Source organism: Musca autumnalis, unplaced genomic scaffold (assembly GCF_047663935.1).
Source record: "Musca autumnalis isolate F117 unplaced genomic scaffold, ASM4766393v1 scaffold_3, whole genome shotgun sequence".
In the NCBI taxonomy this organism is placed as follows: domain Eukaryota; kingdom Metazoa; phylum Arthropoda; class Insecta; order Diptera; family Muscidae; genus Musca; species Musca autumnalis.
Genome location: NW_027411866.1, coordinates 33,311,959 through 33,325,680, shown reverse-complemented (window position 1 = coordinate 33,325,680; position 13,722 = coordinate 33,311,959). Strand labels below are relative to the sequence as shown.

Genomic DNA, 13,722 nt, shown 5'->3' with positions numbered 1-13,722 from the left:
CGTGCGCACCAGCCAGCCAGACAGACAGACAGACAGACGGACAGACAGACAGACGGACATTGCTAGATCTACTCAAAATTGTCTGAAACGGATATCGTACAAACATACTTGGGGTCTAAAACCATTATTTCGATGAGGCACATTTTTGGTCGTATCAAAGTGTAAATACCCTCTTTAGCCTAAAGGCTGAGGGTATAAATATTCTGAATTTCAAATGAAATATTCTAAATATCAAATGTAATTTCTGAATATCAAATGGAATTCCTGAATTACAAATAAAATGTCTGAATTTCAAATGGAATATATGAATTACAAATAAAATATCTGAACTTCAAATGGAATATCTGAATTACAAATAAAATTTACAAATAAAATATCTGAATTTCAGAATTACAACTGCTATTTTCTGAATTACAGGTGAAAATTGTGTAGAATAACTAGCTGTACTGAAGGCTCCGGTTATAAGAATTGAAGTCTAATTTGCGTGAATTTTATTTAAAGCGCAATAAATTGCCTCCAGCCAATACGCACATAGGATAGAGTGGGCCGGACCACTGCGTAATACATTCCGTATATTATTGACGGGTTCGGGTTCCGAAGTAAGAAGTAATTTGGTGTAATTCTTCGCACTTTAGGACAAATTTGCAAGGAGACTAACGAATTGCACCCTGTATGGGAATGGTGTTAAAAATATTTAGGTTATGTTTTGAATTTGTCTTGAATGTGAATCAAAAAAGTGTGTGTCAGTGTGCAAAACAAATCAAATAAACCAAAAAGAAATTCTTAAACAAATAAAAACAAAAATTAATTTTTTAAAAATTAAAAGTTTTAAAAACAAAATATTTTATTTTATATATCCTAATTTTTTATTAAATATTTTTTACAACTTAATTGTTTTGAGCTAATATTTTCTTTTCGTTTTTGTTCGTTAACGAGCTACTATAACTATGCGGGGTATTTTATTTAATTTTTGTTCCTGTTGTTGTTGTTGTTTTTGTTGGTCTTATATCTGTTTTACAGAAATAACAATAACTAAATTAAAAAATTACGAATAAAAATTAATATAATTACAATGTTTTAGGCTAAATATTTATATAATTTTTTTTGTTGTTGTTTTGTATATAATGTGGTATGTATATATAAATATAAATGTATGCTTTCATAGGAACTCTTGTTGGTTTGTTGTCTAAATTTGTTTTTCATTAATTGCAAAATTTTGTTTTAATATCCAAAGGATTTTGTTTTTGTTTTTTTTTTTAGAAAAAATAGGAATGTTTTAGTTTGGGATTAGAAGAAAAAAAATATACAAAAGTTTGTTTCTAGTTTTTTTCTTTACCAAAAAATGTTTTCTTATATACAATTTTGTTGTTGTTGTTCCAATAAATCTCTACTTTTGTTTTTGTTCTAAGGCTTTTTGTTTTAGGAAATTTCGTTTCGGTTAATTATATTTTTGTTACATTCTTTACATTTCAAAAGAAAAGTAGTTCACCTTATGAGCCTTATGACCACATTTTACATTGTTGTTGTTGTTGCTATTCTTACTTGCTATGATATCTCTTTTTATGTTTGTACAATCCGGCATATTGAGAAAATTCTTTATCACAACTATCACACTTGAAACGTTTGGTGTCACTGTGCAACATTAGATGGGCATAGTAGGAGGAACCCTTGACAAAAGATTTACCACAAATGGGGCAATTCTTGTCGCGTATATTCAAATGCCACCTGGTGTGGCGATCCCGTTCAAAGGCCGTAAAGAAAGCCTTGGGACAGTGGTCGCACTTGAAATCTTTCTTCCCCGTGTGTCGGAGGACATGCTGGTTCAATTTGCTGGCATTCACAAATGACAGACCACATTTCTCACACACATATGGACATTCTTTGGTATGGCTTCGTATGTGTATCTTAAGCGAATGGGAATTGAAGAATTTCTTCGGACACATGGTACAGGCATAATTCCGCACACCCTCATGTCGGATTAGATGATGACCCAAGTTGCCACGGTTGCTAAATTTCACACCACAAATGTGGCAAACATTATCCAGATTCTGGCCCACATCATCTTCAGCCGCCTCCACCTTGCTACGGAATTTTCTCCGCTTGGGCTCATGTTCTTTGCGCATGTGACTATTGAAATCGGTTAGTTTCTTGAAGTCCATACCACAAACATCACACTGGAAGGGATCAATGTGTGCGTCAATGAAACTAAACTCCTCATAATATTCAAAATCGGGAAAGAATTTTTGCTTATTACTTAGGCATCGCAGGCGTTTCTTTTTGTCGGCACGATATTGGGTTCGCAGTTCAATAATACGATTTTTAATACGCTCAGGATTAATTTGTTTATTCGTTTCATCTTGCAGACGATTGCACACGATGTTGATGTTGCGTTGTTTCACTGGTCGCTTATTGAAATCAGGATCTCGAATATTCCACAGCTGGGGTACGTCTTTATAGATTTCAATAAGTTTAAGGGTTACGGTACGCTCGTGAACCGACTTGCCCATTTCACTGCTGACACCAATCTGAAAAAGAGAGAAGAAAAATGTGAATTTTAGAAATTTTCAAGGATTTTTAAAACCAATGCTAACTTAAGAAACGTAACCTCAATGTTTATAAAACAAGGACTTTATAATCTATAAATATAATTTATATCCGTCTACAAAGACGTCTTCATAGTCGTCTTCAAACACGTCTTCATACACGTCTTCATAGTAGACTTCATATTCGCCTTCAAAGTCGACTTTATAGTCGTCTATAAAGACGACTTTATAGTCGTATAAAAATACGACTTTATAGTCGAATAAAAAGACGACTTTATAGTTGTCTATAAAGACGATTTTATAGTCTTCCATAAAGACGTCTTTATAGTCGTCTATAAAGACGACTTTATAGTCCCCTATAAAGACGACTTTTTAGTCCCCTACTAAGACGACTTTTTAGTCCCCTATAAAGACGACTTTATAGCAGTCTACAAAGACGACTTTGTAGTCGACCACAAAGACGACTTTGTTGACGACTACACAGTCGTCTTCAAAGACGACTACACAGTCGTCTTCAAAGACGACTACACAGTCGTCTTCAAAGACGACTTCACAGTCGTCTTCAAAGACGACTTTATAGTCGTCTATAAAGACGATTTTATAGTCATCTGTAAATATGACTTTATAGTCGTCTGCAAACTGCAGACGACTTTATAGTCGTATAAAAATACGACTTTATAGTCGAATAAAAAGACGACTTTATAGTTGTCTATAAAGACGATTTTATAGTCTTCCATAAAGACGTCTTTATAGTCGTCTATAAAGACGACTTTATAGTCCCCTATAAAGACGACTTTTTAGTCCCCTACTAAGACGACTTTTTAGTCCCCTATAAAGACGACTTTATAGTAGTCTACAAAGACGACTTTGTAGTCGACCACAAAGACGACTTTGTAGACGACTACACAGTCGTCTTCAAAGACGACTACACAGTCGTCTTCAAAGACGACTACACAGTCGTCTTCAAAGACGACTACACAGTCGTCTTCAAAGACGACTACACAGTCGTCTTCAAAGACGACTTCATAGTCGTCTTCAAGGTCGACTTGATAGTCGTCTATAAATACGACTTCATTGTCGTCTGTAAATATGACTTTATAGTCGTCTACAAAGACGACTTCACATTCGTCTTCGAAGACGACTTTATAGTCAAACTCAAAGACGACTTCATAGTCGTCTTCAAAGACTTCATAGTCGTCTTCAACGACTTTATAGTCGTCTATAAAGACGACTTTATAGTTGTCTATAAATATGACTTTATAGTTGTCTGTAAAGATGCCTTTATAGGCATCTAAAAAGATGATTTTATAGTTGTCTATAAAGACGACTTTATAGTCGTCTATAAAGACGACTTTATAGTCGTCTATAAAGACGACTTTATAGTCGTCTATAAAGACGACTTTATAGTCGTCTATAAAGACGACTTTATAGTCGTCTATAAAGACGACTTTATAGTCGTCTATAAAGACGACTTTATAGTCGTCTATAAAGACGACTTTATAGTCGTCTATAAAGACGACTTTATAGTCGTCTATAAAGACGACTTTATAGTCGTCTATAAAGACGACTTTATAGTCGTCTATAAAGACGACTTTATAGTCGTCTATAAAGACGACTTTATAGTCGTCTATAAAGACGACTTTATAGTCGTCTATAAAGACGACTTTATAGTCGTATATAAAGACGACTTTGTAGTCGTATATAAAGACGACTTTATAGTCGTCTATAAAGACGACTTTATAGTCGTATAAAAATACTACTTTATAGTCGAATAAAAAGACGACTTTATAGTTGTCTATAAAGACGATTTTATAGTCTTCCATAAAGACGTCTTTATAGTCGTCTATAAAGACGACTTTATAGTCCCCTATAAAGACGACTTTTTAGTCCCATACTAAGACGACTTTTTAGTCCCCTATAAAGACGACTTTATAGTAGTCTACAAAGACGACTTTGTAGTCGACCACAAAGACGACTTTGTAGACGACTACACAGTCGTCTTTGAAGACGACTTTATAGTCGTCTATAAAGACGACTTTATAGTCGTCTATAAAGACGACTTTATAGTCGTCTATAAAGACGACTTTATAGTCGTCTATAAAGACGACTTTATAGTCGTCTATAAAGACGACTTTATAGTCGTCTATAAAGACGACTTTATAGTCATCTTTATAGTCATCATAAAGATGACTTTATAGGCGTCTATAACGATGACTTTATAGTTGTCCAAAAATACGACTTTATAGTCGTCTATAAAGACGACTTTATAGTCGTCTATAAAGACGACTTTATAGTCGTCTATAAAGACGACTTTATAGTCGTCTATAAAGACGACTTTATAGTCGTCTATAAAGACGTATATAAAGACGACTTTGTAGTCGTATATAAAGACGACTTTATAGTCGTCTATAAAGACGACTTTATAGTCGTCTATAAAGACGACTTTTTAGTCGTCTATAAAGACGACTTTATAGTCGTCTATAAAGACGACTTTATAGTCGTCTATAAAGACGACTTTATAGTCGTCTATAAAGACGACTTTATAGTCGTCTATAAAGACGACTTTATAGTCGTCTATAAAGACGACTTTATAGTCGTCTATAAAGACGACTTTATAGTCGTCTATGAAGACGACTTTATAGTCGTCTATAAAGACGACTTTATAGTCGTCTATAAAGACGACTTTGTAGTCGTCTATAAAGACGACTTGATGGTCATCTATAAAGACGACTTTATAGGCGTCTATAAAGACGACTCAGTAGTCGTCTGTAAAGAAGATTTTCTAGTTGTCGAAAATGACGACTTTATAGTCGTCTATAAAGCCGAATTTTTAGTCGTCTATAAGGGCCACTTTCTGGTCGTCTTTGAGCCTAATTTTCTCCTTTTTTATTTGGTTTAAAAAAAACTTTTCCTTCAACTTACCACATCATCCAAAAACATCAAATCCTTATAGAATGCCCATTTAATCTCTCCAGGACTTTGTTCCGATGCCAACTTCTTATAGTATTTAGCATAATCGATCAATTTCCGGTACAGTGACCGCCACGAGAAGTTACGGTGAAGAATTTTATTAAATTCTGTGGTTAGAGCAAACCATGCTTGACGCCGTAAACTCCTGGTATTATAATCCAAATGATTTGGATCCCATAGCTGACGATAACGACGATACACGGAAATCATTAGGCGGATTTCATCGTCTGACAAACGGGCACACTGGGCATCACCATCACCGGAATGGCACTGAAAGAGGAACGTAAAAAGAAAATGAAATGTTATTTAAATATTGAAATTTGAGAACGCAATGATTCTTACCTCATCATCGGCAATTTCCGATTTAGATTTTATTGATCTTCGCCGCCCCAAAAGTTTTGGAAGATCTTCACGACACTGTGAAAAATAAAAAAATATATATTTGTTTTGTTAGTTGAAAGCATCAATGAAATTTGAGACTGAAAATATTTAAAGTAAGAAATCTTTTGGATCTGAAAGAATATATAGTACTAAAATATATTATTATTTGCCCCTGAAGGTATTAAGGGCCTCAATTCTTGATCAAGAGTTAATTCATTCGCTTAGTAAGTTTTGTCGCATTATCAAACTAAGTTGCGATGTATTCCTCCGAACCGCAAGTATATAAAAATGTCACGTAAAAATCTCGGCAAAAATATGGGAGAATCCCGTAGTAAACAGATGCAGCAGGAAATCTTTTCAACGCCGATAAAGAACCAATCTCACCCGAAAGGCAACACTTTTTTAGTCTATTGAACTCAGTAATTAATCATGAGCAACATCAGTGTCAAATTGATTCCATCATCTAATAAGCAAAAAAGGGCCGAATCATACCAAGTAGATACTAATATAAGTGCTGAAATTTTTATGCCTGATATTTTAAGTCTGGCAGATTTTCCAAGTTATACAAAGCTGAAATTCTTCTCCTCTCATATCTGAAGTCTGGGATCAGCAGACCTTTATCGACGAATGGAAAGAAAGATGCATCTGAGTTATATAAATCCTATATAAATGTCAGTGTTGAAATGCTTCTCTCTGAAACTTAAGCCCTTTCATTCTGCCATTTCTAGTGAATATGTGGAATTTGCTGAAATTCTTCTCCTCTCATATTTGAAGTGTGGAATCAGCAGACCTTTATCAACGAATAGAAAGTTGCCTCTGAGTTATACAAATCCTATATAAATGTCAGTGCTGTAATTCTCTCTCTCTCTTTCTTCCTTCCTTCTATTTCCCGTGGAAATTTGAAGGAATATGTGGAATTTGCGTGGACGAATGAAACTATCGAACATGGCGAAACTCCGTTAAAGCCAGTTTCCGAAGAGGAATGTTTCTCTTCTAAAAATGGCTGAACAAATTGTCGAATTTTATTCTGAACTTCATCTGCTTTTCACATAATACGTTGTATTCCGTCGGAGCTTATAACTCTCATTAAGGAAAGCTTCAATGGTGCAAAATGTTATGTTTAGCAAAAAGCGAAGCTGTCATATGGGGAATAGGTGACACTTTTCTCAATTACATAGCCTATGCATATGGTGTTTGCTTATTGTTAAGCCGGTGACCCAAAATAATCTGTCACAAACCTACAAGATCTGGGAAGCATGGTGGATCCGGAAAGCTTATTTCAGTAGAGCAAAATCAGGATTTGGAATATTGGAGTCAATTTCACAAAACAACACTTTAATTCAGTAGCTGCCTTCGTATAATTTGGCCGCCTGTAATATGCTAATGCAGAGCTCCTACGCCAGGTCAAAGAAACGAATGAGGGTTCTGAAACCTGAAAAAGTAAACGACGGTAATTTGGATATTTTCTTCGCCGTGATTACAATCGAAAAGTAAGCGTGGCATTGGAATTAGCTTATCCAAGAACGAAAAAGTGGATTAAACTCTCAACTATACCGACTTTATTTGTAAGGTCAGTTATTTGTGAGAGTTTTATTTAATTCAATTGGGCTATCATGACCTAAGAAGTTTGTATTGAAAAGTGATATCTAGCGAAGTCTACACACATTAAACCAATATGCTACGATCTTTTCGCTGGTGGTTATTTAGCTCATCAGGCATATTAGATGTGGTGCTAGACAAAGGCTAAGTTTGAAAACTTGTATATATACTAAACTTATTGCAAATTCGCAGTTGTAAAGTATTTTTGAAGCCTTTTTACTATAAAGTCAATCGAATGTGTTTTTCCTTCATGAATTGTAATGCCTTCCAGTTCGGAAGTTTTATAGATTGGCAGTGGCTTAGAAAGCTAAAGACCTCGACACATAAGAAGCATGGCATTCTTGCTGAAGTCATATCTGATAAAAGACTAAGTTCGACCTAAAGTCTGGCTAGAGTAGTTCTCACATGGATCCCAGGTCATAAGAGAGTCACAGCTTCAAAAGGCCTCAGTCGCAACGCCAATGGGATTAGTTCAAATGGATATCTTCAAATACAGGCAGAAACCAGATGGGATGTGATGGAAACATGTTGAATATCAAAAACAGCATGGAAAACGCGTAAGAATAACTCCCAATTGTTTGGTTACAGTGTTTCGAAATTTCGAATTTTCAGTAATAAAAATAGAAATGGACATCCAAACCAAAAGACCACACCCTGTAAATAGTTTTTATAAAAAATACTCGATAACGAGCATGGAAATATCTGAATAGAAGAAACTCAACTGATGGTGCCCTACGTTGGGCGCCATTGCATTTTTGAGAATTAAAATGGGGTTGGAAGTTTTCCCTAGAGCTACACGTGACTTCAGCGATAGGAAAGTCTGCTCTTGTTGTATATGTTTGTGCGAAAAGTTCAGATTTTTTTTCTAGATGCAATGCAATGCCTGGGAATAAACCTAATTTTTTGTCACCGGGTTTTATATTTTAAAACTTTAATCATCAACATAAGGTTTGGAAGTCGTATTGATCCGAGTTGTAATAGTATAGGATGAGCGTGCAAATATCTGATTTAAAATATAACTATTATTAGGACTTATTCTGATGACTCCCCACGTTGGGCGCCATTCTACGTACGGAATTTTTATATGAGAAAAAAATGCGTACGGGGTAAAGTTAGAGATGAATAAGAAATAAATTATTTACATTTGGGGCGCAGTAAAAAATACTTTATTGTTTGGTGCGTTTGCCAAAGCTGTAAGAGGTATTTGGCGTAGTTAAAACGGGTAATGACATGCATGTCTGTAGATGATCAATCGTCTCTAACTTTTCTGAATCTACAGATTGTCTACTGCTGTCGACAGCACTACCATTTCATCTAGTTAGTTAGGGAACTAACCATGTAGTAACCTATAATGATAACACAGTGATTTTCATCTATGGCTTGACGAAATCATAGGACAGATTGCCGTGGACATTCTGCTTTCAGATTGACATTGCCTTCTCAATGAAGATCTTATTAAATTTTTCGATATTGTAGGAGATTGTAGAAGTAAACTGAATTGTTGGTGAAAATAATGTTAATTGCGTTTGCCAAAGAAGCGAGAGGTATTTGGCGTGTGTCGATTGACTCTATCCCTTTGGGATATGGTACCTCATCTGTTCTTTGACAGATTCGTCGATCGGTAGACCAAGAGATAGATCATTTCCATTTAAAAATGTGATGTGGTAACCTATCGACATAAGTACATGTATAGTGATGGACCCTGTGAACCTATTTCCAAGCTTCCTATCCAACTTGGCTGTCATGCTTATAGTTAGAATCTCAGCATGAAAGACGCTGCGTTTACTGTTATGTTTGTTTGAGTTTTTTAATTGGTGAATTTTGACAGAAAATATTCATGCCGATGACTTTCGATATTTCAATGCAGTTGTGGATGCTCGAATCGAAATCTCGCTCAGATCACATTTTACCATGAATATATCCGAAGGAACACGGGGAATCATTTGGCACATAGAGACACAAGAGCTATTACCATTTTCATCAATGGCGATTAGATATTTTTAAGTTTTTGTTGACGTTGGGCGCCAAATTTTTGTACAGTTCTATATTCAATTAACATGGCTTGCCGAGACAGATTTCTAATTACCTATTTTTAACATTGGACACCAAGTTTGCCATTGCAGTATTTTTTGTCTCCTAATTTTAATGCTGAAAGCTAGAATCTCTGATTGAAAGACTCTGTAGGTATCGTTATGTTTGCAGGAGTTTTAAATGCGTGAATTTTAGCAGAAAACACCCTTTCCATAATCAGTGACTCTCAAGGTTTTAATGCAATTCTGCAAGCATTGGTCTAGAATCCCGCCCAGGGAATATTTTTCCACGGATATCACGGGAGGTAAAAGAAAATTATTTTATCATACCAATGAGAGTCCGGTTCAATGTTCAGATATTTTTAGGGACATCTTTAGGGAGCCAAGTTTGTGTACACTTTCGTTCTTGAATATCCTCTGTTGTCAAAATTACAGATTTCTGGATTTGTCTGTCATTTGCTTCCTAACTGTCATGCTGATAGATAGAATCTCTGCTTGTTTGGTTCCTGCGTACTGGATCTAGAATCGCGCCCAGAGCATTTTTTCCCACTCTTTATCAATTGTGTCCCGAAATTTTAAAAGAACCTGTTGACCTAATATCACCGAAGGTACAAGAAGATTCCTTTATCATACCAATGAGTGCCCGATTCATTGTTCAGGTATTTTTAGCGACACCGTTTATGGAGAAGTTATAACTTCTTAAATAGATATCGCAATCTTTAGCAATTGCGTCCCGATATTTGTAAGTTCTTGTTGATGTTGGGCGCCAAGTTTGTGTATACTTTCGTACTTTTGTTGTTAAAATTACAGTTTTTCGGATTTTTTTGTCATTTGCTTCCTAACTGTCATGCTGATAGATAGAATCTCTGCTTGTTTGGTTCCTGCATACTGGATCTAGAATCTCGCCCAGAGCATTTTTTCCCACTCTTTATCAATTGTGTCCCGAAATTTTAAAAGCTCCTGTTGACGTTGGGCGCCAAGTTTGTGTACACTTTCGTACTTTTGTTGTCAAAATTACAGTTTTTCGGATTTGTCTGTCATTTGCTTCCTAACTGTCATGCTGATAGATAGAATCTCTGCTTATTCGATTTTTTTGTTTAATGTGCGGATTTTTGCACAACTGGATATCTACAAGACTACATTCAGAGCATATTTTTCCACGAATATCTCCGAAGGCACAAGGGGAGTCTTTAATCATATCAATTAGTAACTGATTCTAGTTTTTGCAAGATACTCCCAAAGGACGTAGAAGTTATGTACTTTGGAAATAAGTATTATAATCTTCATCAGTTGGGCGCCATGTTTATGTACAGTTCTAGATTCTTAAAATTTAATTTTTAACAATGGGCCCCAAGTTTGTCGAATTTGGTTGCCCAAACACTGTTGCGAAGTGCTGAGATGACACTTGAATGTGCGTAAAGTCTTTGTTAATTTAGCGTCGGCAGTTTCTAGGGGATTACGTATTCTTACCCGTCGTATAGTCCACCGATCAACCGGTGTACAGTTTGGCTTGAAAACTGTTTTTTATATTTATAGTTTAGATTGTGAGCTGTATTTGAAAGAAATGTTTAAGAATATATGAAGTTCCCTACCAGCCTTGGAACAATCAACATCTCTCAGCGTTATGAGGCCAGGAGTCCGTCTCATCTCTTCCATCAATTTTGCAGAATCCATTTAATAGCAGTGTAATGGAAGAAACTAGGGAAAAGTTTTCAGAAAAATTGTGTTCCTCGCCGAATGGATGGATTTTTTTATATAATCAGGAAAGGGTACATCGAGCGGGAGAAACAGGTATGCATAGCTTACGGTCCATGGATGGATGGTCCATGGAGAATTTTTATATAATAATAATTGTTCCACAAACAATCCATAAGGGACAAGGGAGACTTCTCTCATATAAATGAGTGCACCCCGATTCATATTAGCTCAATGATATGGGACCTACAGTTTATCGCCGAGTCCGAACGGCATGTCTAAGACACCACTTTTGTAGAGAAGTTTTACATGGCTGAAATACTCAGGAAATGTCGCCAACATTACTGAGGGGTATTTTGCCACCGTTGAAAAGTTGCCTGGCCGGGGAATCGAACCCGCGGCCTTATGTGTGCAAGGCGGGTGTGCATACCATTGCACCACGGTGCAACATCAAAATATGTTGAGCGAATATATAGTGCCGCTTTAGTTCGTATTCAGCTAAATTTTGTGAAAGCAGTGTAACGGTTGAAACTTGGAAAAAGCGTTCAGAAAAATTTAGTTCCTTCGCGGAAAGAAGAAGTGATTAGTTAAATAATCAGGGGGAGCGATTTAAGAATCCAGAATGTATTATGAAAATCGGATTAGAACTGGATAAGATGGGAGTACTTCTCCCAAATTGGCTGCATAAAATGATTGGTGATTCTATGTCTTTATGTGATTTTGAAATGAATTCTGGAATAAGAGATGGGGACGAGATTTTAGAAGGGAGTGCTTTAAAAATCCAGAATGTATTATGAAAATCGGATTAGAAGTGGACAAGATGGGAGTATTTCCCCAAATTGGCTGCATAAAATGATTGGATTCTATGTCTATGGAATAAGAGATGGGGGCGAGATTTCAATCAACATCAAAAGATTTTGGTCGAATATATTGTGTTGCTTTTTGTAGAATTGTGTGACGGAGGAAACTAGAGGTAAAAAATTCTGAAACATTGGGGGTTACACTGAACCAAAATTCCCCGTGAGATTTATCTTAGTATGTTTTGTTTCTTCACTGTTTCAACTTAAAGGAGAAAGTGAGAAAACTCACGGGCAATTTACGCTCAGAATAACCTCCATTTCGCCGATGCAAGAAAGGATTTTTAGTTTATGTTAAGCGAATATATCGTGCCGCTCTATTAAGTACTCAGCTAAATTGTCTGAAAGTAGTGTGACGGGGGACACTCGGAAAAGGTGTTCAGAAAAATTAAGTTCCTTCTCGGAAACAAGAAATGAATAGTTAAATAATCAGTGGGAAAGCTTTAAGAATTCTGAATGTACTATGGGTATCGGATTGAAACTTGAGAAGATTGAGAAGGGAGTATTTCTCTTAAATTTACAGCATAAAATGATTAGATTGCGATTCTATGCCTTTATGTGATTCTCAAATGAATTCTGGAAGAGGTGATGGAGACGAGAATTCAATCAACATCAAAAGATTTTGGGCGAATATATGTGTTACTTTATGCAGTATTGAGCAAAGTGCGACGGAGAAAACTAGATGTAAAAAGCTTTAAAACATTGGGGGTTACTCTCAACGAAAAATCTAAGTGAGTTTTGTCTTTCCGCTGTTTCAACATAAAGGAGAATGTGAGAAAACTCACGAGGAATTTACGTTCAGAATAACATCCATTATGTTCCTTCACCGATGAAAGAAAGGACTTTTAGTTAATTAGGGGAGCTGTGTCGTGTGGAAAAAACCATCCATGCTTAGCGGATTTGCTTTTTTGGAGTCCAGTATCCTAGAGGAATGGGGTAATTTTCCCAAATAATTTCTATTTTCTCTTCATGTACATTTCCGCACATTGTGATGAGAAGAAGAGTCCTTCTAATCACTTTAAATGAATTCTGGAGATTTTATACATTATTAAAAAAATGTTGGGCAAATATATTGTGTCGTTTGTTTTTGAAAGAACAAAGGAAGCTAGGGAAAAGTGTTCGGAAAAATTAAGTTACTTTACGAAAGCAAGAAAGAACCAGAGGTAGCTCCATTCGCTTTAGGATTCTACAGTGCTAGTAAAAAATCGGATTAAAACACTTGAAGAATTCGATGTCTAGATATTTAATTTTACCTTTTTATTCTGGAATGCCGAGGTCGTTAAGTATGTATTCCTTTAAACAGAAAACTATAGTCCCTAAAGGCCCGAGATGTCCTAAGACCCTGGCAACAGGTGGAATCGATAGATTTTTTGGAACAAAGTTTATAGCCCTCAAAATGTCTTTTCTATTAAAATGCCCGAATTAAACTTTCTTACATTGAATGTTAGAATATCACGGAGAGAAACTAGAGAATTTTATGTTTTACTTACCACAACTGCTGGATCATCTGCATCTTCTAGGTCAGTTGTCATTGCTGCAACCTGTGTCGTCGTTGGCGTTCCGCTATTGTGTGTTGTTGAATCTAGGAACACTGTAACATCCCCATTGCCATCATATGCATGAACATACTGTAAATAAGACAAGTCG

General features: G+C 35.9%; 1 protein-coding gene and 1 non-coding gene across 9 annotated transcripts in view; one reads left to right on the top strand and one right to left on the bottom strand.

Moving 5' to 3' along the window:
* Nucleotides 1-874: 874 nt before the first annotated feature.
* Nucleotides 875-13,722, bottom strand: part of LOC141399644 (uncharacterized) — a 264,879-nt gene continuing 252,031 nt past the window's right edge. For all 8 annotated transcript variants that reach the window (XM_073978762.1, XM_073978763.1, XM_073978770.1 and 5 more), the window contains 4 exons: nt 13,566-13,703; nt 5,856-5,930; nt 5,466-5,783; nt 875-2,525 (listed from right to left, as the gene is read on the bottom strand). In XM_073978762.1, the coding sequence (XP_073834863.1) occupies nt 1,539-2,525; nt 5,466-5,783; nt 5,856-5,930; nt 13,566-13,703 (1,518 nt within the window). In that variant the 3' untranslated portion in view covers nt 875-1,538. The remainder of the gene's footprint in view (nt 2,526-5,465; nt 5,784-5,855; nt 5,931-13,565; nt 13,704-13,722) is intronic.
* On the top strand, nt 3,860-4,078 carry LOC141400235 (small nucleolar RNA snR11). Its single transcript, XR_012412126.1, has one exon. It is a non-coding gene; the product is annotated as a small nucleolar RNA snR11 (small nucleolar RNA).